General features: G+C 39.7%; 3 protein-coding genes across 5 annotated transcripts; 1 reads left to right on the top strand and 2 right to left on the bottom strand.

The window, feature by feature from the left end:
• The first annotated feature begins 4,928 nt into the window (after positions 1–4,928).
• On the top strand, positions 4,929–8,138 carry gnb3a (guanine nucleotide binding protein (G protein), beta polypeptide 3a). The gene is made up of 8 exons (XM_062421861.1): positions 4,929–4,985; positions 5,169–5,314; positions 5,542–5,605; positions 6,924–7,086; positions 7,202–7,268; positions 7,360–7,561; positions 7,660–7,876; positions 8,032–8,138. Exons 1-8 carry the CDS (start codon positions 4,929–4,931, stop codon positions 8,136–8,138), a joined length of 1,023 nt encoding a protein of 340 aa, XP_062277845.1.
• Positions 8,139–9,669: 1,531 nt separating this feature from the next.
• cdca3 (cell division cycle associated 3) lies at positions 9,670–12,478 on the bottom strand. Of its 2 annotated transcripts, none has more exons than XM_062421831.1 (6): positions 12,423–12,478; positions 11,488–11,643; positions 11,268–11,388; positions 10,246–11,178; positions 10,089–10,153; positions 9,670–9,939 (listed from the first exon to the last, which is right to left on the bottom strand). In XM_062421831.1, exons 2-6 carry the CDS (start codon positions 11,617–11,619, stop codon positions 9,847–9,849), a joined length of 1,344 nt encoding a protein of 447 aa, XP_062277815.1. In that variant the 5' UTR covers positions 11,620–11,643; positions 12,423–12,478; the 3' UTR covers positions 9,670–9,846. The 2 variants fall into 2 exon arrangements, with proteins under 2 accessions (XP_062277815.1, XP_062277816.1); XM_062421832.1 differs by having other exon boundaries at positions 11,349–11,388.
• A 1,550-nt stretch (positions 12,479–14,028) lies between these two features.
• pex5 (peroxisomal biogenesis factor 5) lies at positions 14,029–26,297 on the bottom strand. 2 transcript variants are annotated; one of them, XM_062421783.1, is made up of 16 exons: positions 26,110–26,297; positions 22,391–22,547; positions 22,245–22,283; positions 21,955–22,072; positions 21,685–21,831; positions 21,394–21,478; positions 20,795–20,885; positions 20,342–20,464; positions 18,705–18,788; positions 18,224–18,343; positions 17,851–17,994; positions 17,513–17,583; positions 16,812–17,033; positions 16,507–16,672; positions 16,263–16,420; positions 14,029–15,277 (listed from the first exon to the last, which is right to left on the bottom strand). In XM_062421783.1, the coding sequence occupies exons 2-16, from the start codon at positions 22,502–22,504 to the stop codon at positions 15,031–15,033; spliced, it is 1,929 nt and encodes a 642-aa protein (XP_062277767.1). In that variant the 5' UTR covers positions 22,505–22,547; positions 26,110–26,297; the 3' UTR covers positions 14,029–15,030. The 2 variants fall into 2 exon arrangements, with proteins under 2 accessions (XP_062277767.1, XP_062277768.1); XM_062421784.1 differs by lacking the exon at positions 20,342–20,464.
• Positions 26,298–26,584: the final 287 nt, after the last annotated feature.

The raw sequence follows: 26,584 nt of genomic DNA, 5'->3' as shown, positions 1-26,584 counted from the left end.
ATATTGAACACGATGTTGTCAGAATGAATTAGATGATTTAATTAAAACACTACAATAAGTTAATGTTGGTACAAACTTTAATAAAAAATAAATAAAATGATGCAAGCTTTCATCAAAGATACAAAGCAACATTATGGTAAGGATATAAGGCATCATTGATCTTTGTAAGCCAAAGTCTCTCTCTTATTGCTCTATCCTGGCCAGTGTCTGCACTCGAGCGAGCAGAGGTCAGAGGTCTTTGAAACTACAGAGCTGCATTTATCCACATTGAATCAGGAATTAAGCAACACACACTTACTACACACTTACATACAGATGTATGAAAGTGTGCAAACACACACAAAGGAGACCACATTGCATTAGAAGCTCAATAAAAGGTTGTGATCAGCTGTAGCAGCGTTAGGGGCGCTGGTGAGAACTCAGGCTCTGTTTCATTTGAAGATAATGTGTACTCCTCTATTTCCTTACATGATGGATTATTTCAGGTGTGTCCACTTAAAAAGCAGAGAGCAGAATGAAACACACTTACAACTGCATATATAAACAATAAGTAACATTAGCTTAAGACATATAGATGTGTAGCTTGTTTCACTCTGTTTGTTCCCAGTAAACCACTATGTGCTGTAGAGAAAATTCACATTAAACAGTTTGTATGAATGATGGCTGACTGACCTGGCTGTCAAAAGTTGGATGTAAAGATCTTCAATTGAATAAGATTGAAATGGATTTTTTTTTTTTTTAAAGCAGTAGGAATTCACTGAATGAGAAGTCGAAGTTATCAATGAAAAATGGTCTCACTTTCTCACTCAAGGCCACTTTTTAGGTTTCATCTCAGGTCCCTTGGGTGAAATGCTCTTTCTACAGTAACTGAGCCACACTACTGCCTGAAAGTGCTGTCTCATGTTTGCGGAAGTGCTGCTATTTCATAAGCAAAACAATTGATTCACTTTATTAGATGAGTGGAAACAACAGTGGGGTGCACACTCTCTAACAGACGGGTGAAAATGAAAAGAAGCACGTCACAGTACTTACGTGTTACACCAGAGCAAAACTTGGGCAAACAGAGGGGTTATTTGGGCACTTTAAGGCTTCCTCTGAAGTAACATAAAGTCAAGAACTAAGAAGTGTCCATGCCTGGACATCCTGTACCTATGAGCTGCAGTTCTTCCCTTCATCACCACTTCACCCGGTCTGATCTCTGCTCTGTCAATCTCCCTCTCTGCCCATCAACTTTCTAATATTAGCTTCACCTCAGGTTTACAAAACACAAACCCTCCTGCCAGTCATAGATCTTTTAAAGACTACCTCAGCACCATAAAAAGCCATGTTCCCAAGTGCTCTATTTATCTTCTTTGCCCTCCCCTCTGTGATTTCCATCTCTTGGTTTTTGATTCGGATTCACCCCAGCGCATGTCTTGTGACCCCACAATCACAGTCTGCCCCTTGTTTGCCCCCCATCCCACCCCACCCCTCACACCCCCACCTCTACTCTCCCTTTCTGTCTCTTTTACCCCCACTCCATCCCTCCATCCCCCACCCACCCCTCTTTCTGTCCATCCCAGGGTTTATCCCCTTATCACTGATCTCCCTTCATCCCTCCAATCCTCATCTGTTCCTCATAGGAGCAGTGGAGAGAGTGAGCAAATATAGGAATATCACGCTGTGTGTGATACCAAAAGTGAATAGGCGGGAGAAAGTGTAGTAACAGGCAGGCTGAACTTATGACAACAACCAGAGGGAGACTCCTGGAGGAAGAGTGATTAACAACTTGCCTGAACACCCTGAGAGGAGTCTCCTAATTGGTGAGTGCATAGTAATATGCTACCGTTTACATTTTTGGGTCTTGTGTGTTTGTGTTGATGGCTCAGAGTCAAAGGGTCAGATATTGGGCTCAAGGATGAAATTAATTCATAATTTGGCAAAGCTTCCTGCAGCTTGAAGGAATTTTTTGACTGTCATGATGTTATATCTTTAATTCACTTTAATATCGAAAATGTCCTGAGTTAAAAAGTTGTTTATTTTAAGCACACAGCACACTTTGAACATAGTGTACTTGTGATCTTATTTATGGCATCTTTTAAAATATTATAATAATATTAATAATATTGTAATATCAAATACTGAGATGCCATTCAGAATTATGCTGACACACATTTAATGTACCTATTTGTGCTTTATCTTGTGTATGCGGCACACACAACAGAAGGATTTAGATCAGGGATCAACATACAGTGCTGGTTTTGTCGTATGGACTGATAATCTGAGGAAAAAACAAACTCCTGTTGTCTGATTCTTAATACTGTCAGACATAATCTGCATGATGAAAATAAGTTGTTTTTCCTGGATGTATCATGCTGTTTTATGGCCATCAGCGTGGAAAATTTAAAATCAAAGCAGTCAAATTTTATGTCCAAATCATCGACTGTCTGACACTTTGAAGAGCAGAGAAAATGGCTGTAGCACAGAGTAGCTGTGGGGGATATGGATACAATTCTCTATTCTCTCATGATATCAATATATATTGTGATGAATGTGTAGTTTCTGGAGACTCTGAATGTCTGTTTTTCGATAATCAATTAAACACCAGATAAAAAAGGTACACCATCACATTGATGTAAATTCACATAAAAGTCCAATATTACAATAAAACAGTCCTGGTTGTTGATTTACAAGATTGAGGACAATTATCTAATACACTCAGAGATATTAAAGAGATTACTAAATGGCAAAATCGACAAATTTGTCTCACTCAGGTCATAATAGCTGACCCCAATACAGACACAGTAAGTTTAGTGTTAACTGGCTATGAGCAAATAAAGTAAGCTGCTACACAAAAGGCCAATGGACACTTTATGTCATTTTAATCAAATTAACAAACATGTCTGTCATAAGTTTAAAGTTTTTGTTTTGCACGTTGGACCACAACAAGCAGGACCTTCACCTGTAACAGGCCAGATGCAAACTCCAGAGCATCTGCAGCCACTGATAGGACTCAAGTTCACATGCTCAGTCACACCAAAAACCTTCCACCCCTCACAACTCTCGCCGTCCTTTTCCTCCATCTGCCCCCTCCCTCATTCTCTTCCCACTATCTGCCCCCACCCCACCCTCCCATCCCTTTCTCCATCTCTTATCCAGATGCAAAGAGCAGTCAGTAATCGGATGAGAGCAGATTTGATTCAAAAGGCTTCCCTTAAAATCTCAGCCAGTAGGATTTAAAACTCACTCTCCTGCCTCGCCTCTTACCCTCCGCCCCCACCCCCCAACCTCCCCTCCTCCCTTCCCTCGCTCTCTTTGGCTGTGTTAATGCACTTCACTATCCAGCAACCCCTAGCAGTCATTTAATCACATGGAACAATGGCAGGGTCCCAGGAACAGAATGGCAAAAGGCTAATAGCATGACTAAAACACTCAAGCATTCATTACAACACTCATTATCAAAGCAATTTCCCATCTGGAATAAAGGCCTAAAATCCCCTGTTACCAACTTTAGGGACAATGTAGTCATCAGCAGTTAAAGGCTTGACACTCATACAGTAGCTGTTGGCTGAGATGTCTGAAGCATTGAGCTACTATAAAGTCCGGGCGATATAACATTCACTTTAAGCATTACACATGGATAAAAGATAGAGCCCACTGGCAAACAATTAAAGCAAATCTCTTTCTTGAGTCACTCCCTTCCTCTCCTTTTCACTTCAAACAAATTAGAGGCAAATCCACTTGGTCATGTGCTTTGACAGGGACACTCATTCAAATAGTGAAAGAGAGAGAGAGGGATTGCTGCACGCATACGATAAGATCAACACAAGCATTCACGCCTATCAATTTTCAAGGTAAGATAAAGGAAATAGCATCATGACACCTTCATATATCATTTCTTCACAAGGGAGAAAAGTTATTTGTAATGTCAGTGGGGAGGTTGTTCTTGTTGAGGTTGGTTATATTGTGCTGTTTTAACATGAAGGCAGTGTAATGTGTTAAACTGTTCTGTTTTTGTAAAATCAGCTCGAGATGGTGACTCTGCCTTTTTTTCCACTTTGTGCTTTGATTACATTTGTCACACTGTATGAGTTTGCCCATTAGGCGATTGGTTGACTGCTAAACATTGCTCATTTAATCATGACATTACCAAATTCAATAGCCATCAACATTAGGTGAGAGCTCACTGGAGTGTTAAACGCCACAAAACCCCTCTGTTAACTACTGTGAATTTGCAGTGAACTGAGAGCTGAGACAGTGATGACATTATTACAGGACATACTGGTTTGTGTGTACATTCAGGGTGAGGATGTGTGCTCTCAACTAGTGTCACGTCGTCTGAAGAGCAAAATACTTTCACTGTTAATTTCACGCTGGAATATTCATACCTCCTGTGTGTGTGTGTGTGTGTGTGTGTGTGTGTGTGTGTGTGTGTGTGTGTGTGTGTGTGTGTGTGTGCGTGCTTGTGTGTGTGTGTGTGTGTGTGTGTGTGTGTGTGTGTGTGTGTGTGTGTGTGTTTGTGTGTGTGTATCCGTGTTTGTGTGTCAGAGTGTGCACGCAAATGTGTGTATAGGTGTGTGCTACAGACTTTCAGTGTGTGCTCCTGTGTGTTTATGAAAGTTTGCAAAGTAGACAGGGGCAGTTTGACTTGCAAAATAGCGCTTACTTGGAGACTGGAGCTAGGGAGGATTAAAATCGTCCAGGTAGGTGCAGGTAAAATTTCAACATTAAATATTAGTACAGGGAATGCTTTACTGGAAAAGGTACACACCACAGAGTGTTTTTTAAAAAATGAATTACTTTCTTGAATTAGTTTTTTGATAACTGAATTCTGTTTTTGTTGTTTCCCTACCTTTCTTCTTCTCCTTCTTCTTCTTCTTTTCAGGATTATCAGCTCTCCTGTCATCTCTCCCAGTCTCCACTGGTGACAGTGACCAACAACCATCGCCATGGGTGAAATGGAAGAATTGCGAAAGGAGGCGGAGAGCCTTAAAGACCAGATCACTGTTAGTAGGCTCATCCATATCATTTGTTAAAATAATTAAAACAGCAATATTTATCTTTGACATTATGAGCCTTGGCTTTGCTTTTTCTTTTGACCTGTAGATGACATATCTCCAATTTGAAGCACACATTATTAATGATCACATCTTAGGTCAATACTGACAGTGTTTGTGTGTGCTCTCTAGGCAGCTCGTAAGGCGGTGCAGGACACCACACTGCAGGAGGCAGCAGCTGGGATCACCGTGGTGGGCCGTGTCCAGTTGAAGACCAGGAAAACACTAAGGGGTCACCTTGCCAAGATCTACGCTATGCACTGGGGCACTGACACCACGTAAATACACAACATACTGTGCAATACATCTGTCATTTTATATATATATATTATATTTAGCTCAAAATTAGAGTGAGGGGAGCCAGAAAATGCAAGAGGGAATTCTAATTGGTAAATTAGATTTCAGGGCTACACAAATTACTTTTAATGGGATGAATGAATAAGAACATGGTTTAGGGCTGCTGTTTATTTGTCACTAACACCTAACGTGTATCTCCCACCACCAGGCTGTGTGTCAGTGCCTCACAAGATGGAAAACTCATCGTGTGGGACAGCATCACAACCAACAAGGTAGGAAAGAGTAAAAGGCAGGTGTATTATAGCAAATTAAGGATGTAGATGAATGTAGATCATATGGAACCGTGAAACAGTTCTCACAGCAAAAACTGAATGAGGGCTAAAACTTTGCAGAAGACAAACAAAGATACATGTGACTTCACTTCTGACAGCTTGGCTTCAGTATTTCTGTAAATAGAAAAACAACAATAGAAAAAAAACCTCACCTTGTTGTATGCCTCTGCCAGACTTTGAAGGATTGTATTTTTCTTATATTTGTTCAAATGTTTGACCAATAAAGATAATTCTGATCACAAAGTTTTAGCGATGACAGAAAACAATAATTCAAATATAAATGCTGCTTCAAAGAAACAAAACACATCTTCAACCTGGCAGCACTATAAGATCTATACAATCACCCAGTTTTAAGGTGGACACCCAAGATTAGTATCACCAATTCAGTATCAGAACAAATATGAACTATGGTCAAAATCTTCCTTTCTGCTCCTGAGTTATTGCTCTGAATAATAGAGCATAAAGAACATTATGATGATGATGATGAAAATCATCACATCATAGTTTTATCCCATTGGATGTTTGAGTGAAACTTTGTCATAATTAGCATGCAAATTCTTGAGTTGTGGTCAAAAACGTTTTTTTAAGAGTGCACAGTGACCTTTGACCTTTGACCACCAAAATCCAGTCAGTTCATCAAGTGGACATTTGTGCCAAATTTGAAAAAAATCACTCAAGACATTCCTGAGGTATCGAGTTCATGAGAGAATGGGACAGATGGATGGATGGACAACCCGAAAACATAATGCCTCCAGTCAAAGGTGGCCTGAGGCATCATGTTCATGGACATTAAAAAAAGGGCAAAAGAATCAGGCATTAAAAAAAAGAAGAATCGAGTAATTTTGAAAACATCAAACAAGAATCGAAGCTTGAAAAACATCTTTAATTATTAGTTATTAAACTCAGCTGATCTGCTTAATCAGTAAATAGATCAGTTTCATTGATCAGATTTAATTAGCAAGGACCCGAATGACCCACAAACTGTTGTCAGATCCTGATTCAAATATTATTATTAAATCCTGACATTTGTGACATCACCTTTTCTAACTGAGTCCCAACCAATTCAAACGAGAAAACTAGAAATCTCAAATGTTGAATAACCAAAACAGGAATAACTTTGGCCGAAAATATTGTTAATGAAGACTTTGTTGCTAAAAGTAAGAAAGTGTTCGTATCTCCTGTTCAGATTGAATGAAATTAATTTCTGTGTTTTAATGGTGGAAAACAAGAATCTCACCAGTCCTCTGTGTGTCCCCAGGTGAGCGCCATCCCCCTCAAGTCATCATGGGTGATGACTTGTGCCTACGCACCTTCGGGGAACCTGGTGGCTTGTGGCGGTCTGGACAACATGTGCTCCATCTACAACCTCAAGGGAAAAGATGGAAACGTCAAGGTCATGCGTGAGCTGGCAGCACACACAGGTAACTAAGTCTCTTTAAAGTTACTAATGTTTTTATATTGGACTTGAGTTCTTGGATCACATTTTAGTCAACTGTGTTATGTGGAGCTTCATATAGACTATCTTTGGTTACCCAGGTTACCTGTCCTGCTGTCGTTTCATTAGTGACAGTGAGATCATCACCAGCTCTGGAGACTGCACTTGGTAATAATATAAAGATAGAATTTAATTTAAGGGTACTACCTTGTTCCTGCCTGTTGTTAAAACCAAAATATATCCTCCTTGTTCCTTGTAGTGTACTATGGGACATTGAGACAGGGACCCAAAAGACCATCTTCGCAGGACACCAGGGAGACTGCATGTCCCTGGCCGTGTCCCCAGACTTCAAGTTTTTCATCTCAGGAGCATGTGACTTCACGGCCAAGCTGTGGGACATCCGGGAGGCTACATGCAGACAGACCTTTGGAGGCCATGAGAGTGACATCAATGCAATCGGGGTGAGGACGAGGAAGATTTTAGTTCTGTATGGAGACTTTTTTCCCTTCAAAGCAGACCAAGTTTTCATTATTTTATTTTCCTCTTTCCATGTCTTCAGTTCTTCCCCAATGGTAACGCAGTGATAACAGGATCGGATGATGCCACCTGTAAGCTGCATGACCTGAGAGCCGACCAGGACCTGATTACCTACCAGGATTCCAGCATCATGTGTGGTGTGACCTCTCTGGCCCCATCTTTGTCTGGACGCCTGATTCTGGCCGGCTACGATGACTTCAACGTTAATATCTGGGACTCACTGAAAGCTGAGAGAGTAGGTGAGTACAGGTGGAAAACAGAGGTGACGTGAATTGAGCAACTGATTTTTTTCCAGGGTTCAACACCTGAAATGGGATCGAGTGCTCTAATTTAGTATTTTCAGTGGTACTTTTTCCAGCTAACGTTGTGTTTTTTCATCTGTGTGGCGGTTCAGGAGTGCTGGCTGGTCATGACAACAGAGTGAGCTGTATCGGAGTATCGTCAGATGGTATGGCTTGTTGCACAGGATCCTGGGACAGCTTCCTCAAGATATGGAACTGAGGCTGTTCCTCACCGACAAGCAGGAAGAGAGCAGTTAACATCTTCCTGGCAGAAAGTGAAGATTTTTTTTCTTTAAAAAAAGAGGGAAGAATTTGGAGTTTGAGGGAGGGATGAGGAGCTGCATAGGGTGAGAAGAGGGTATTTTATTTGTGCCAAGCCCTGTCTAATGTTGGAGAGGGGTTGTAATGTGAGGAATTTCTCTTCTCTTTGTCACATCGTGCTCTCACCTTTCTTCTCACTTTATGTGTGAATTTGAGATGGGACGGGGGGGGGGGTGGGGGGGGGGGCGTAAGATAAGATCATTCCTATCAATAGTTAATTATATTGCATTTCAAATTGATAACATGTACATTTATTACAGCAATTCAAAGATCACACAAATGAAAACAGTTGCCAAATGGTAATGGTAGCACACTGGATGAGATAAGCCCGTGTAGGTTCACACTAGACTAATATGCGATGTTTTCTATGAAGCATAAGATACGTCAAATGAATAATATGAGCATTTTGTTTCAGACTGTTGTATGTTCTTAGTTTTGGTAGATTCCCTAGATGCTTACATTTATTTCCTTTCCATTTTCTAATTTCAATTAAATTCAAGTTATAGTTTGCAGATGTCTACATTAGTGTTTGAGTTGTTTTGTATGTGATTAATGGACAATTTTTACCAGGTTTTGGGGTCTCATCATTTGGTCTAAACCCCCCAGTAGCTAGACCTGAAAAGTGCTTTGAGTCAACAGTTGAACTGACAGATGGGATAATAAAATGGTCTTCGTGGTTCACTAAGCACTAAAGAAAAAAGGATGACCCATTTGTCTCAGGACAGGAGTTTTTGTATGACTGTTATATGGATGATAATGGCTATTGTGTGGATATGAGCAATACATATGAATGTGTACATAACAGCTTACCTTCTCCTCTGCGTGGTACCAGATAAACTTGAAGGACAGTTCATGTACATACATGTAAGATCTGGCTAGAATTCGGAATGCCTCTTTTTCCCAACACTGGATACACACTGTGCAAGTAAAGCAATAAGACCTTTCTTAAAGACTGTCTAATAAACATGGGATTCTGCATTAGAGATGTAGTTGTGTTTAAATGTGTTTTCACAAAACCACACGCTGGATTTGGAATGAGCCATAAGGCAATAGTGACTTTAATGTTTTTACTGTAAACCTCCTTTAGTACATTAATTAATTTAGACTGTACTTAGATATATAGAATAGAATATTCTTGTTTCATTCACATAAAGTAGACCCACTCTAGTGTTTATAACAAACTGCTAACAACCAGAGGTAGTGAAGAAAAAGCTTAAACTGGAGTTTCGCAACCAAGTGAGAAGTGTGATTAAAATGGCAAGCACATGAAATGAATTTTTTATTTTTACAAGAATATTGTTTTTATTTTAGAATTTTTACAATTTAGAGGTCAGGCAAAATTAAGTTATAATAGCCAAAAAACTAAACCAAAACCAAAACAAAATGAGTTACAATACAAAGATTTAAAAGCATAAGTAGGTATGCAAATAGTTTTATTTATATTTACAAAAGGACAAAAAAAAAAAAAAAAAAAGGATAGAAAACTGCACAGAACAGCAGTCAGAATATACACAAATCAGTTAAAGAAAATTGTACACATAAAAAGGTTGTTTTAAGAGATGAAAAACGTGACACAATTCTGTACACATTTACATTACTGCAGCACATTATCTGTTCTCCTTATCCAGAGCCACTGCCAGCACTCTGCGGTCCATGTGCCCGAGCCTCTGCCTATCAGGAGTGGACACCTTCTCCTTCATCTGGAAGTGAGAAGAACATTACGGTCCAGAGGTTAATTCACTCTGTGTTGGGATTCAGTTTTGGACAGCTAAATCATAGATATTACTGTAATGAGTCAGAGGGGCAAATTAAAGTTGTTATCACTATAGTGCATGCTTGTGTGCAGTACCTGAGGACGGTCCCTGGGCGAGTTGGTCTCCTTGAGGATCTGCAGTGGAGAGCGGCCTTCAGTACCTAGAAAAAGAAAAAGGCGGAGGAAAAAAAATAAAATGAAGCAACAATATCTTGTTATAAATAAACGAGAAGCCAAAAATCTTTATGCACACCTTTCTGCTTCAGTTTTCCAGACAGTCCTTTGTTCTCATTGGTTACATTCTTTACGGCCACGCGGACAGCAAGAGGAGAGGAGCCTCCTTTTCCACTGCGCCCTTGCACTCCTCTGGCTCTCAGCCCCGTGGCACCAAACCCTCTGCCCAACCACTGCGGCTTGAACACCACCTGACTTGGGCTCTTTGAGTCAAAGGTGGGGAAGCGGATAGTAGTGCAGGGCTGTAACTGCTCAGGACTGGGCACAGCTGGTGGCTCTGATGGAGCGGATGCAGGAGGCAAAGAAGATTCTTTAACAAGACCTTTTTGTTCTGCAGGAGATGGAACTTTCTCTGCTTCCTCCAGCTGTGCAGGAGATGTTGGAACTGGGAAATCATCTGGATTAGTGGTTAGGGACGGCTCAACTGTGGACTCTGGTTCAACAGTCACATAGGGAAGGGTGTAAGAATGATCCACACCATCCTTAAGTGGCTCAACATCCACACAAGGCACTGGGGATGAAGTGCTGTCACGGTGCACCTCAGCAAAGATCTGGGATGACGTTGCTCCCTCATGGCAAGTTATCAGGCTCATGCTCAGTCTCTTGTTAAGTGGAGATTCTGTCGCTTCTTCTGCCTCATCCAGGGTAATATCTGCCTCTGTTTCTATTTCCACCTCTGCCTTGGGCTCCTCAAGAACCACGAAGGGTGTTGTGTCACCCACATTCTGCACACGGGGCAGCACAGGGGTGGCCAGGAGGTTGGCATGCTCAGCCATTGAGCCAAAGTTGCAGGACGACTGAGGAGTTAGAAGGGGCTCAGTAGAAGCCAGTTCTTCATCCTCATGGACCTCCTCCTCCACCACAGCATCTTGGAGGTGTTTCTGAGGGGCTTTGTCCTCAGTCTCATTGTGGAAAAGCATCCCCAGCCGCTGCGTAAAGGATCCAACTGTTGCTGTAAGGACAAATTAAGATAATCATGTTACGGGGTATTTTTCAGGTGACAGATGCCAAGCTTAAAGTTATTATTTACCAAGCAGTTACCTCTCATGACTTCTCTGGCAGGGGTGCGGGAAATGCCAACAGAAGGTGAGCGGGGATCATTGAATGCCAATGGACACTCACCTTTCATCTCAGCAGAAACTTTGGACACAGGCCCACCAACCTGAGAAAAATATTTAGAGTTGTTTATCTGTTTTTAAATATTACCCCCCACCCACACAGCTTACAGTATGTCTCGTCGCGGATCATTCAGATAATCTACCTGAATAGGTGTGCGATTGATGTCCCCTGAAGGGGAACGTGGATCTATCAGGTGACTGACTCGAGTGTTCTTGATGGCCGGTTCTGGTTTTACTGGGGCACACATGGCCAACTTACTCTCACTGGATCCCATGATGCTTATTTATCCTTGTTTCAGCTGTAAATACAACACAATAAAGCTAAGCAAAATTTGAAACACACAACAGAACATGCAGATACGGTAACAAAACAGCAAAATATGAAACACAGGGCACTAGAATAAAGTACAATAAAATACTAATTGCTGTTGTGAATGAAATGCTGTTGTAAAGGAGTAGACCTAGAAAAGTTCCTTACTTCATCCACACCCTTTCAAACATTGAATGGCTATTATTTTGTTGTTTCTTAAAATTGTTGCTGTCATTTGTATTTATTTTAACATAGAATAAATAAACTAAATTAAATGGAAACAGTACATTTCCACACAAAAAAACCTATAAGAGCTGCTCTTCAAAGTATATACAGTACACTGTAAACAACTTAAAACAAAACAAAAAAAATCAAATGATCTGGAGAAAGATTTGTGGCTCAACCTTTACATTTATAAATGCTATAATGATAAATTAACATTAGCGTCAGTATATTATAACGAAACGCTTCGCACACTGATATATATCATAACTTTAAGTTTACAGTAGCTTGATACACCTTTGCATTAACTATTTAAATAACGATTGAGTAATTATCTGCGAATCAAAGAGCTAAGAGAGCAAGTTAACAGCAAGCTAGCAGCAGTTAGCTTTAGATTTCGTCATTTCATTCAAAATTTTAAAATCGTAGTAATTCGTAACGTTGCGATGGTAACCTTTGGTATTAATTCATTTGAATGAGTTAGCATTTACTACTTTAACTTATATCAACCGAGCCAGACAGCTTCTTATGTATTTTCTGCCTTACCTTAAAACGGACTCGATTTAAAACGTGCTATTCCTCCTTTCACTTCTTCACTCTGGTCTCTGGAGATAAACAGGGGGCTTTTAGCACATTTAAATGGCGCGGTTGCGAGCATGTTATTTTTAAATGAGCCAATCAGCGTGCGCTTCCTGCCCTCCTTCTCTGCGCTGATTGGCTCAGAGCACGGCGTTGCAGAAGCGGGCGTGGCGTACGGCTGATAAACGCATTTGAAAATTGCAAAATATACTGTTTGTCCTCTGGGTTATGAAATCTGGGAGGATTATAAATGGCATTTTACGTTACCCATGGTACTCCTGGAACATGCCACTCCCTTGTTTTCTTTGCCTTTGTGCATTCATTATTTTATTTTTTTGATACAAATTTCAGTTACAAACCTTTATGGTATATATTTTAATTATACCAAACGTGCATGTATTCATTAGTTCATGTAGATTTTGGAATATAAAAGTAGCAGAAAAAAGTCAAAAGTAGTTACTCCCCAACACTGAGTACTTTAGATAAATAAATGAAAAATAAAAATAAAAATATGCAAAAAATATAACTTAACTATTCAATTCAATAAAATAATAAAATGTTTACCCAATAAATCAAGTTGTTTTACAGAAATATCTCCTTCATAAGTACTCTTAAATCAACATCACATTTCAAGGGTACAGCAAAATGTCCTCAAATTGAAGCCAGCTCTGAAAATAAAGCACAGATTCACACTGTAGATTGTATATGAATAATAATTTTATATAGTTGATGATTCACACTGGATGAACATATCTTCTAAGGTCTCAATAACCTTCTCACAGTATCAAGAAGAGTTGTTATTCCAATTAAATCATCCATGCAAGTGAAAGGTCATTCAAATGTCACTTATTTGGCTTTAGGTAGGATTGGGAAGGATAAAGTTCACAAACAACCATGCAAACGACACATAAGAAAATAAAGAAATATAAATGAAAAAAGAATTTAAAAAACATTCAAAACAATACACACAATATTTCTACGGCATTTTATTAGTGCAAGATTTAATGGTCTGTAATTTATGCTCACACACAGATGATTACACAAAGATTATTATAAGGTTTCTGTTGTAACTTGGAAAGCCAAATAGTTCATATTTATCATGCCACTACCTCACCAAGCAGTCATCATAACCTGATAGTTTTAAGGGAGATAAAAACACAATTCATTAATTTTCAATACATAAAATATAAGTAAAAATATAAAGATAAATTTGCATTTAAATGATAAAACAATCAAAATATGAATACCTGCGACTTAATTACATTTCCTAATTGAGCTTAAATTTTGACTTTATTATTCAATTTACTTGTGTATCTGTTTTTCATAGTTAAACACATCACTTGTTTCCTGCTCTTACAATTTAAATTTACATCCAACCCACAGCAATAGGAAGTGCAATGACAGAACTACTAAAATATAATGTGTTTGTCTTACTTCATTCTTATAACATTTTAGATTGAAAATCTTGGTGCGAGTGCTCCCAACTTGTGTTGCCTTCTGTTGCTATCTGTTATCTGTGTCTGGTTCTGTGTCACTGGAACATTTGTTAATTAATGTTATAAAAAAACAACAATTGTTTGGAATCAAAGCTTTATTGCTGAATATTATATTAAACATTGCAATCAGGATATAACTAGCCTGAAAACAATTATAGTGCAACAATTATGTTACAATACACAATATGGCATATAGCGATATTTTACAACGAAGCAAATTGTTTTACAAGAGCGATATGAAAAAGACCAAGAGAGGGAGGAGCCCAGATATTTCTCAATGATATTACAATTATATGATCTCATCCTCCGATGCATGATTAATGTCCCTCACCCACACACACAGTGTACACACACTCGTCATAACAGTAACAGTCCCGCTGGTTGTCAGTTCATTGTCCAGGCTGATAGTTGATTACTAAAAAATTAAATTAGGTATAAAAAAACAAAACAAAAAAACAAGCTGCTGACTAGTGTATGTACTCTGGAACGGACTAATCCTTCTCTTGAGAGCACTTCTGATAAAACGCAGCGCTCTTCTCGATATCACAGCAACATTGTACCTTAAATCTACATAACCGTAGTGAGTTTACAGTTCAGCTTACAACCTGTTATGAAGAAAAGCTGCGAGAGCACTGAGTGTCATAATAAAAACTGTCAAACCACTGGTTACTGAACACAGAACAGATTCAGTCATTTTCATTATTTACTTTCTTTGTGAATTTTGAGATGAATCATTTTAATATTTCATTAAACTCAGTTCTGCAGATCAACAGAGTGAGAGAAATGTGAAGACTGTCAAACGTGTAAAATACAGTGACACGACTGTATTCTTGCTGGCTGCTACTTTCCAGGTAGAGACTAATACTGCAAATGTTTGATAGAAGTCAATGAAGAGCACATGGGCACAAGACGTCTCTAGGATGGTGGATAATTCACAGTGTCTTCCTCCTCCGTTTCTCTCTTACCGTCATCTGTTACCATGTCCCGGTTCTTCGCATTCGCCACCTCATTCAGTCACCCAGACATTTACCTCCCAGCAAAACACATTCACACTCAATAAGCCCTCCCCTGGCTGATCCTCATTCGGGCCCACCCTCCACCTCTCTCTGACAGAAGTGAGCCAGCAACGTGTCCAAGTCCCGGCGGTCAGCAGCGGTGTACAGAGAGCTCTCTCCCATCATGCTGAGAGCCATGCGCAGGGTGGACCAGATGTTGTCAGACATCACGGTGGCTGCGGCACCTCCAGGCCCCCTCGCAGCTCTCCCTCCGTCCCCGGCGGCCTGGCGCTGTAGAGACAGAGCTTCGAGGAAGTGCTCCACTGCCTCTCTGTGGATAGAGGAGAAAGGAAGCAGGAGCATTTAATTTTAGCCTGCTACAGTGACTACATACAGCCTTTTCTGATTACTTTGACCCCAATAGCACCATAAATGGAGCATATCTATATATGTAAAATAATAAGACAGTCTGATAGAGCTCACATGTAAAAGTAATACTGGAAACGTCTCTCAGTGTACAGTAGTACAATTCCAGAGAACTACAAAGTTCAGCCAGCAAAATAACCAAAAATTTTAATCAACATCACTTTAAAACAGTTAAACTAAAACTGAACTTTATAATCTTCCTGAATGTATGATTTAATGCAGGATGGTTGCATTAGACTGCTTTACCTTTATCTAGATTCATAAAAAGCCACTAACTGTATTTTACAGAACTGCTGCTGCCATCTAGTGGAAGAAAAAGCAACTGTACTGCACCAGGGTTTGTTAGCACGATTAAGACAAATCAGAAGTAAAATAACTACAAAGTAGTGATTCTCTTAACTGAAATATAAGACAAGTACAAGAGAGTGGAGTTGTTAAAAGTAGAACAGACCGCTTTGGTTTCTTCCGAGTGCTAAAGCCTAAATAAAACAAACCTGGATCACAATAACCACATCTTTTATCAAGTGATCAAACCTAAAATCTATGACAGATTGCATTAAGGCCACTTGTATGTTAATTTTCAACACTTCACACAACCATGTTCGGCACAACTTTCATTTGAACCATTTTTAGTAATTTTACAATTATTATAGAAATGTGTATTTACATGTACGGCCTTTGATGAATCAACTGTAAACAGATTAATCTAGAGTTTTGCGTTCATCTGAAATTAGTAGAAATTAATTTAATCAGTCAAATAATGCAGTATGTAGCAATTAATATAAACATGATAATTGCAACCCTTCACGCATCATTTTTAAATCTACAAACTGGAATATTCTGTTGCTCAGATTAGTTTTTCAAACATAAACAGAGACTTGCTCCCTGACCTGTGTGCTCCTAAATTAACGCAGCTGATTCCCAAGTTGTAGCGACTGCGGACGAAACCTGGCTGCAGTTCCAGGGCTCTCCTGTAGGCGGCCACTGCCTCCTCTGAGCGGCTCCCATTGGCCAGCGTGGCACCCAACTTATTCCACAGCAGGTAGTCCTGAAGCAGACAAAAAAGACAGCTCAGAAACAGACAGAGCATGTGGTGTGAATGAAGTGAATCGCAGTGTTGGTGTTTAAATTAACCTGTGGTGTGACCGAGAGAGCGGCGGTGAAACAGTCCACCGCCTTGTCGTACTCTCCGCTGAGGTTGAAGAGAACTCCCAGACCACACTGCAGCTGAGGGTCCACTTGTGCAGGGTCGGAGTTGGCTGCACGCAGGAACAAAGTCTGGACATCAGTAAACAAAGATCTGTGAAGACCAAGAAAGAAAGACAAGGGGAAAGAGAATCAGATACACTTTGTTAGGAGCATTTTTCTGAATGCTGGATGTATGTTTTCTGTTTTAAAGCTGAAATTGTTCTGCATCCCATATAGAGAGTGATACTCACTCAGGCAGCAGTGACCCAAACCTCTCCCTCTCCTTGTCCCTTTCTCTGGCACCGTCCTTTTGGCGTTCATGCTCGTTCTGCTCCCACACTGAGCGGTATTTTGGATTGTGCTTTAGCCAATCACAAAGAGTCTCACAGGCCTGCCTGTGCAGCGATTCGTTGGTGAAACTGACAGCCAGCGCCATCAGAGCAGTCAGGTTGTCGTTCTTCAACTCTATGCATCTGATGAAAGAAGAGTGAGAATGGAAAGACAAAAAAAATGTCACAGAAGAAATTAAATGAATGTGTCCTTATCCAGAGACTAACTAGTAGTTGCGTTAATGGCTGATTAATGACATCATACTGGACCACAAAAGTTTCAGAAAAATTGCTGTAGTTATCAATTACTTTATTTCTTTTGCTTTTCATGTAACTATGCAAATTTAGTGGACATTTACTCTAAACCAGGAGCAGAATAGCAGCATGAGCCTATAACTACTAAGCTCCTTATTGAGCCATAAACAAGTGAATCTTTAGTGTCATTAACCTTGTTTTATATCATTCATAATTTCCAAAACAATGTCTGCTCAGGAATAGGAATTAATTTTATCAGACACCTCTGCCACCCGTTACTTATTGCTGTTAAATATATTGTTTTAATTTATCTGTTTTTGCACCTCAAGTGAAGGTTACACAAGCATTTTGCAATTGTAATTTCTGACCTTCGGAGGGCGCTGATGGCAGCGAATTCTTGCTCGTTTTCTGCCTGGCATGTTCCCAGATATTGCCAAGCCTGCAGTTTAAAGAAAATAAATTCACACACACACACACACACACACACACACACACACACACACACACACACACACACACACACACACACACACACACACACACACACACACACACACACACACACACACACACACACAAGAAAATCATTACGACTACTTTCTCTGGGGGAAAAGTAAATTACAAGTAAGAGACATTGATTAATAAGAGAGTGATTAAAGAATTAAACACACTGAAAAATGCAAATAGAACAGCAGAAGGTTCTCACCAGTTGGTTCTCTGGTTCTCTCTGTACGGCACTTTCAAAAAAGCGAACGGCGCCCGGTATGTCTCCGGCCTCCATCCTCTTCACTCCCTCTGACAAAGGGTCTGTGTGGGACATGTACGGGTTGTCCTCTTCAAACTGGTAACCCTGGGACAAACACAAAGAAAAAGGGAGGATGTTCAAAGTAGTGCTATGGGTTTTCTCCTGAGAGAGCACTGTGCAGAAGCAGGGACTGAACCATGAGCATGAAAAGCAGTAGCACGTGTAATGTGCTGTTATCAATCACTGACAATGTCTAAAAATGCTGAAATCCTTCAAACATGAAAACAAATAGAGTTTCTTAGCAGATGCCCGTTCTGGGCAGGCTAACAGCTACCTTGTCATAAGAAGTGCTGAGTAGCTGATCGAAGTCAGACAGCCAGGGATGGCTCTCTGCGTCCCTCTTAGCCATCTCCTCCCACTCCTGCTGCAGCTTCTCCCAGAAATCCACATCGCTCTGATAAAATGACACAGATATACATCATTGCTTCACAGCGTCTCCTCACGTCATACATCATCCTACACCGTCGACAATAATGACCTTAACTTTTCCAAAGAAAGAGTGACATTGTACTGATGGTGTTTCTGAGCACAACTGAGGAAAAAAAAGAAACAGCAGTCTTCCTCTTTTGACTCGAACAAGATTAAGTGACGCTAATTGTTGAGGCAGAGGAGTTTCCCTGCTTATTTCATTACCCACTAACTAAATATTTTAAACTCTCAACCCTCCAGGTCTCAATCTGCTTTTATCATCACATTATTAAATCATCTAATTAATGTGGTTCCGCTTTGAAGTGCCAACTGATTGTTTGTCTCACCTCCACTGCAGCTTTGGCTTGTTGGAAATCCGGTCCTGATGTGGCGAACTGGTCGACCCAGGCTTCAGCCGACTCCTCCGACACCTGAATAAGAGGCGAAGAATGACAGTGGTTGACTGGATTCTACATGTGCTGGCAAAAGAAATTATTCATTGAGCTGAGGATGGGGACATTAAAACGGGAAAAATATAAAGGAAAGTGAATGGAAAGGAGGAAAAGATGAAAGAAGAAACAACACAGAAAAAGCATATTTTCTCTTTCACTTCCTTACGATGCTTCCTTATTAACTCAACTGATTTAACTTAATTATATAAAAATGTGCTGAGTGTATCTTATTTTTTTTATGTGTAAAAAAACACTACGTATAACACTGGTAGCAAAATTCTAATGAATAAAACCTGAAGCTAAATAAAGAAACCTATCGCTGCCACGACCACAAAGGTCCTACCTGCCTGACGACTTTGGCCCACTGCGCTGCCTGTTTAGCTTTAGTTTTCTCAATCTTCTGTTTCCTCTCTGCCGGTTCCAAAGGAAGACTCCCTCCCCCTGTCTCCGTCAGGAACTAAGGCAGGAGGCGAGGAGGGGTGGCAGAGGGGAATGGGACAATGTTTTGAGGAGGCAGGGGGCAGTTGGTGGAGGGTTTTGGGTTTTTTTTGGTGTAGGAGTATATTTAAGTGGTAGGAGAGGTCGATAAATGGTGGTTGTTTATCGAGGGAATGGAAAGCCGAGAGTTCGAAGGCGGGTCAAGAATGGAAAAAGTAGAGGTCAAAGTTAGAGGGCCGTGGTTATGAACAGATATCCATCATAAAAAACACGACTAAGAGCTACACATACACAGCACAGTATGGGATGAGACTCCTTTTCCACCAGTAAAAGAAACGATAGATTAAAAGTTGAAATAAAATAATAATAAATGTTGAGATACAAAATCAAAATGAGATAAAATTATAAAATATTAAGTCAAACGTTTGATTTACTATGTTTATGTTGAAGCTGGCCGTGTTTGTGTTAAAAAGCATAATCAAATATATTTTTAGACTTTCTTTTTTAGTATTTCTGCCTTATTACCTCATATTTTCTCATAATGTTGTCTCACCATGAGTATTTTTATTTTCATCACATCTAACTTTTTATGTTCATTTTTTTCTTTTCTTGGAGGTCTTTGAGAAGTGTTTGTGATTTTATGGGGAATCTATTAAAAGTCCTAAATCTGGCTTCAGCCTTTTTCTGCCTGAAGTGGATGAAGTCAAAGGAAGTGAAGTAAAGTAAGAACTTGCAACACCAGTAAAGAAAATAAAATAATGAAGAACTGCAGGAAAACTGAGTGAAAATGAGAATACTGATATCATATACATACAAACACTGGATGCATAAAAGAACATGCTGATATTCAGGAGAGCCCTCTCCTTGTTGAACAGTTTCCATCTGCAATGCTACAGTGCAGCCTTGAGATTCATATTACAGGGAGAGTAGTGGCTGCTTTTGGTTACATTTGTGGAAAATGTTACACTGCATCAGATACTAGGCTGATGAGTCACAAGGCATAAAGTCTATACTATGCAAAAGTGAACCAATATGCTCCCCAAATGTAATCCCAGTTGCAACCACCCCCGTCCTCGGTGGGCAGCGACTCGTACCTGGTTGAGGTTGGAGGCCCAGTTCTGAGCCTCCTCGGCCTGAGCTTTATCTTTGAGCTGTTTGTCTGTTCTGCTCTCCACTGTGACACTTCCCTCGCCAATTTGCCTAATGAACTGCAGGAACTACACAACAATGAAAGGAAAAAGAAAACAAAAAAAAAAACGACAACAAAACAGCATTTACTATTACTAACTGGTCATGCTTACACTTAATACACAGCTAGTTTCTCTCACTTAATGTCCATCTGACATCAATCTAAGACAAAAACCTTAAAAAAAACTACAGCAAAACTGAGTCATCGACATTACCAGAGCACAAAGTTCCCAGAAAACAACTCTAAAACAACAATAAGGGAGAAGAGAAAGAGTATGGTGACAGATATGTAAAAAGAAATAACACGTGGTGTAAAAGGGATCCGATGGCTGTCAGGCGGACATGACATCACCGCTTACCTCTGTGTTTTGTAACTTGGGGTCGTCGACCTTTGCGACAAGCTCGTTGGCAGTCTCCCTCAGTTCCTCTCCTGGTTGATACTCCTTTGTCCTGTCAGATTAACCACTAAAAATTATCCACATTATACTGTAAGGAGTTATGAATAAGATGAGAAAGAAACAGTTCTGGTTTACTCTGCACATGCAGGCTGGGACAAATCAATTCATGCCGAAGGCTGTACTCTGCTTTGTTGTACAAGTGAGTGCTTTAAAGGTCAGTGCACTACGCTGATGATTAGACATTTGTAAGGCCAAAACATCAGCTACACTATGTATTAGCTTTCACTTCCTGATCGGATTCTTCATTGACTTTTGACAGAGCTCCTCTTTCAACACAAGACGAGGTTTAAAATTGAAACATAAAATCTCCACTCAACGAGAACATTATCACAGTATCCTCCGTCTTTTAGTCCTCCTTTTCTATTGCATTGCCTCCTTCACTTAAGCCCACATTTTTACTGTCTGTGCTCCACATGTATTGCAGCGTGCTTGAAGTTGTCATTTATGAGCACTATTTTTCATCTGGATCCTTTAAACACTCTCCATTCCCTTGTTCTCACCACTCATTCTCTTTGTCTCCAAGGTCTCCCAGCCATAACTTCTCCTCCGACTGCTCCAGATACTCCTCTGCCCAGCGACCAGGATCTGGAGCATTAAAAGAAAAGAAGAAAAGAAGCTGTAAAAATATATTACACAGTATGAAAAAAATATATTTTTCCTCATGAATGTTTGCTCTCATGCCACAGTGAAATGTATGATATATGACAGCGAAGATTAAGCCAAGTGTGTGTTTATAGAGTGAAAAACAGAAACAGGAGAGTAAGAACGAGCTTTTGACAAACTCAAGCTACCTGCAGCCTCGGCGATAAACTCCCTCGTCCAATCAGCATCTGCTGTATCACCGAGTGCGATGAGCCCCGGCGCCGAGGCAGAGTCAGCACCTGCGATGAACTCTGCTGTCCAGTCACCAGAGAGAGCCAACGCTGCCACATCTGGAGCTAAAGACATGGAATTATATGTTGTATCAAAACGCTGAAAAAAGTGATGTGGTCAATCCTATGTCTCGTACAAACCATGAAAAAAAAAAAACGACTTAAAAAAAGGAAAGTGATGAAACATACCCCTCTGTGGAGCCTGTCTGTAGCTCTGCTGGTCGATCTGCTGCATTTCCTCCAACAGCTGCCCCATGTCGAACGTGTGTGGAGGTCGCGGGGGCGCCTGAAGGAACTCATTCACCAGCTGGAGCCAAAAAATAAACATGTTTTTACAGCTAATCATGGTTGAATCAAACTTTTATAGATTCCATCCACAGATTGCACACAGTATTTGGCAGATGTGAGCAGCTGAAATTGATTTATTCATCAAATAGTGCCGTTTTTATTACAATAAATAGAGCATATTGTCAACAGACCTCTTCCTCAGTTGCAATTTCAATGGGAGTCGGGGGGATCTGAGAAAAAATTTGCAATTTCGTGATAATATTAAACATTTTAGGACATTATTTGGCTGATGTATGAAGCTATTTCAACGAGGAGCGGACATGTACAAATTACTCACTGTAGGTGTTGAGCGGTGGCGCCATGCCCCCCCTTCCTTGGTCATGTGACTGGTCAACTTCATGAGGGGATTGGCTCCCCCACATTCTGCCTCCACCAACTCCCGCATCGCCATGGCAACACAAGGACGAGGCAAACCCAATCAGACCACCTGAGAACTGAGGAGAGAATGAATAGACCACATTTATTCTTTTACACCTGCACAGAATTCACTCTGAGGGTTAATGGCGTCACGTTTATTTGGCATCAAACGGTCGTAGACGCACAGACGCTCGACTCTGGATCGCTCGACTGTGAGATGAATTTAAGAATATTACAAAAAGTTAAATGCACAGTGTTGGGCTTAAGTCTTACATGAACAAGACAACATTTCAGGTCTCCTTGACAGATTATTCAGAAGCCAAACAAGCGTAAAATAAAACAATGTGTTTTAATTTGAGAAAGATTGAAATCAATGATAAAAAACATGATGCAAGACGGTGAATTAGTTTGTTTTGAAGGAGTTTTAATCTCATTCATCTCTTGTTCATTTGGAGACTGAAAGCACTAATAGTAAGTTGGACAAAAATGCAGGTTATCTAATAAGTAATGTTGGATTTTTGTAATCTAAGCACCGATAAAATATCAGTGTGCTCATTTATTCAAGCGGATAATCATCAGTATTGCTATCTAAACTCTAATGAAACACACTCTGTATCAGTAAATCTCTAATAAACATGTTTTTATGTGTCTGATCCTTCTAACAGCTGACAGGCCGAGCAAGGTGAAGTCTTGAGGGTACCCACACCGCACTGATAGTTTCATCATGTCACATAACCGAATTCAAGCTCCATCTGCTGTTTTCCGTGTCATTTCCTGACTTAGGTTGAACCATGAATAATGAGGATATGATGGCCCGGCAGGCACAGGCATTCACTGCATATTTCACTCAGCTTGGCAAGTAAGGTCAGCAAGTTTCTGCTTTTCACTGGTGCCTTTAAAAGCAATGAAAAAAAGACGAGGTTTAAAGGTTTAAAGCTACATCATAGTAATTATGATGATAACCAAAATCACAGAGTGTAATCAGCGTCATAATGGGGCTGAGTACTGAACCACAACACCTTTCCATTAACCAAAATGTGTCTGGTAACTGGATTTAAAAGCTCTTACTGAATGTCTGATCATCTTGTTTACTTAAAGTATTATTAGATCCATTTTTTGTTGATTCATGTCAAAAATCTGTATTTTAGATCAGTATTTATTTATTTTTATTTACTTTTAAGAAGTGAGGCTTCTTTTACTAAATTAAAAATGGGTGTTGCAGAAATTTTTATATTTTGAAGCAGATTTGCAACAAATGATTTCTTTTATTATTGATTAATCTGTCTATTATTTTTTTCCCCCTTGATTAATAGATTAGCTGTTTGGTCTTTACAATGTCACAAAATGGTAAAAAATGTCAATCACTATTTCCTAAAGCCCAAGACGACGCTATAAATGATCTTCTTTCATCCCGACTAACAGTCCACAACCCAAAGATATTCAGTTTACTATCATAGACGTGTAAAGAAACCAGGACATATTCACATATAAGAAGCTAGAACCAGCGAAATTTAGTAGTTTACTTTTAAAAAAAGTAAAGACTCAAAACAATTAATGGATTATAAAAATAAGTAGCGATTACTCTGTCAATTGACTAAATCCATGAATTAACTAATAGCTGCAGCTTTATTTTATAGTACATTATTGTTGCTATTGCTATGTTTAACATTGAACCTCTGGTATCATATCATCACTAGTGCTGAAAAATAAACAAAAACAATCTCTAATATAATATCACATTTAAGTACTATACAGTATAAATTGATATCAGGTCAAACTCGTAATTTTTAAAGCGATGATCACTCACCAGAGAGTCCAAAAATCAAGACAGCACGAACAGAAAAGCCTTGTGACAATTAGTGACTGTTTTAGTCACTTAATGCAGCTTTTAAACCCTGAGAATAATTAAATGTGCTCCGGGAGGCAAACCTGCTGCTCATCTAACTGACCTACATCCAGCCCAACGATAAACAGCTGACAAACTGTTATACATGCTGGCCTACTCAACTTCTCTAACCCCCCAGGAGAGGTGCGTAACAGTTACAATTTCCATAATGAACTGTCAGGAATAGAAATTTAATATCTCATCGACTTCACTCTTCTCTGTTCCACTATAGCAACATTCACCTATAATCACTAGAAAGTGTCATAAATACAAGATAGTCCATCCAGGTGGATCGTCCACTGCTCTTACAGTCCAGACTATCATTTTAAGGATATTGTTCTCCTAATAATTAAGGCAGCTGCAGTATGATGATTAGGGTCAAAGTAAGAGGATTAGACGAAGATATTAATACTCACACTATCACACACCTGCCAAAGTGACACCGGTTTACTTGGTGGCTTTACGTACCACAAACCCACCGACTTCATTGATTGAGAGTTGTGCAAATAAAAGGAGTAAGTGTGTTTTTGTGATTTTTTTAATACATTATATAAATAAATATGAAAGCAGTGTTACTCAAACTTTTTCACATCAAACTGACACAAATTAGACCACAGATCACCTTTTCATAATTTTTTGTCTCAGCACGGTTCCCCCATCTGATAAGATTTTTGTTTTTAGATGTTTTATTACAGAAAATTTATGAAACCCATTACCAAAATGGTCATAAATTCTGCTATTGTGTTACGTATGGATATAATTAAAGGGAAAATCTTTAATGTTTCTCCTTTTTGATGGGGACTCCACTTTGAGAAACACAGTATTAAAAGGACAGGTTCACATTTTTTCAGGTTTGTCTTAAAGCAACAGTCAGGTGTCCATGTGAACATTGAAAGAGGTTTCCTTGCTGTATTAATTCCTCCTGTTCATACCAGCCACTAAAAGATCTGCTTAAAATGTGCTTCAAATGTAAGTGATGGGGGACATAATCCATAGTGTGTCCATAGTCATTTTGTGTAGAAGCGTATTTAAAAGTTTATCTGAAGCTTATGTGAGGCTGAGTTAGTAATATCAAGTGGATATCTGCCATATATCCTGTCCTTTAAGCATCAAATTCCCTCTTTGTGTTTCCCTGTTGAGCTGTGGTGGAAGTATAGTAACAAAGAGAGGGACTTTGGCACTAAAAAGACTGTAACATTGAAAGATAGCTTGAGATAAACTTTTAAATACATTTTGTCCCCCATCACTTACACTATACATACATCACAAAGGGATCTTCTATATAATGGTCATGTCAACAAGAGAAATGATTACAGCAAGAAAAACCCCGATTTAAATGTTAATTTGGGCTCCTGACTGTTGTTTTAAGACACACTTGAAAAATTACGAACACGTCCTTTTAATATTCAATACAAAATATTGAAATGTAGTGTGCTGACAGATGTTTTAAAGAGCCAAAGTGCTGTCATGTGTCAAACCAGTGAGCAGACTGGGTGACAGTGAATGAACACTGGTAGCTGTGTTATTGCCTCAATGCTAATTTTGGCTTCACTCTGCAACAATAGCTTCGTAAACCTAACTAGCTACGTGTGTTTTTCTTTCTCGTGCAGACAACATGCTGCCAGTCAAATTGCGACTGAAAAGAGGGGGAGGATTTTGGATATGAACGCCGTTTGACACCCAACAATAGCAAGAGTAGCTGGCATTAGCTGACGGCACTAGCAGACGGTAACTTAGCATGATGTTCATCTCACCGCCGACAGTCACTCCTCTCCGCTGTGTTTCCGTCCGATTTTATCACCGTTTCAGGACAAAAGTTGCTGCATCCAGGCTGTTAACTCCCCCGGTAACCGTCTGAAACCAGCCGCTGTATGTTTTTATCGCTTCTCCTTTTATTTACCTTCCTCCTCCATGACCCACAAAAACCTTACCCCGATCGCTTGGGGGAGCCTCAACGCTACGCCGTTACGTTTCGTATTCTCAGAACGGTCTTACGTAAGAAGACGCCAGACGTGAAAGAAACGACGGAGTGCGAATTCTCACAAACGTTTAAAGGTTTACGTAAAATAATATGTTGCGCAGGAGATCAAAGTCCAGTAACTTACAGGTTGGACTGCAGTTGTCAGGTGCAAAAAACAAATAAGGGGCAGCAAGCATATGATAAAATGTAAGAGTTTTCTACTGCATATATATCATAATATTATATTTGTGTGTATTCTCAGTTTGTGC

The sequence above is a fragment of the Scomber scombrus genome, chromosome 7 (assembly GCF_963691925.1).
Source record: "Scomber scombrus chromosome 7, fScoSco1.1, whole genome shotgun sequence".
In the NCBI taxonomy this organism is placed as follows: Eukaryota; Metazoa; Chordata; class Actinopteri; order Scombriformes; family Scombridae; genus Scomber; species Scomber scombrus.
Note: the sequence above shows the minus strand (reverse complement) of the source record. Positions and strands in the feature narration are given on the sequence as shown.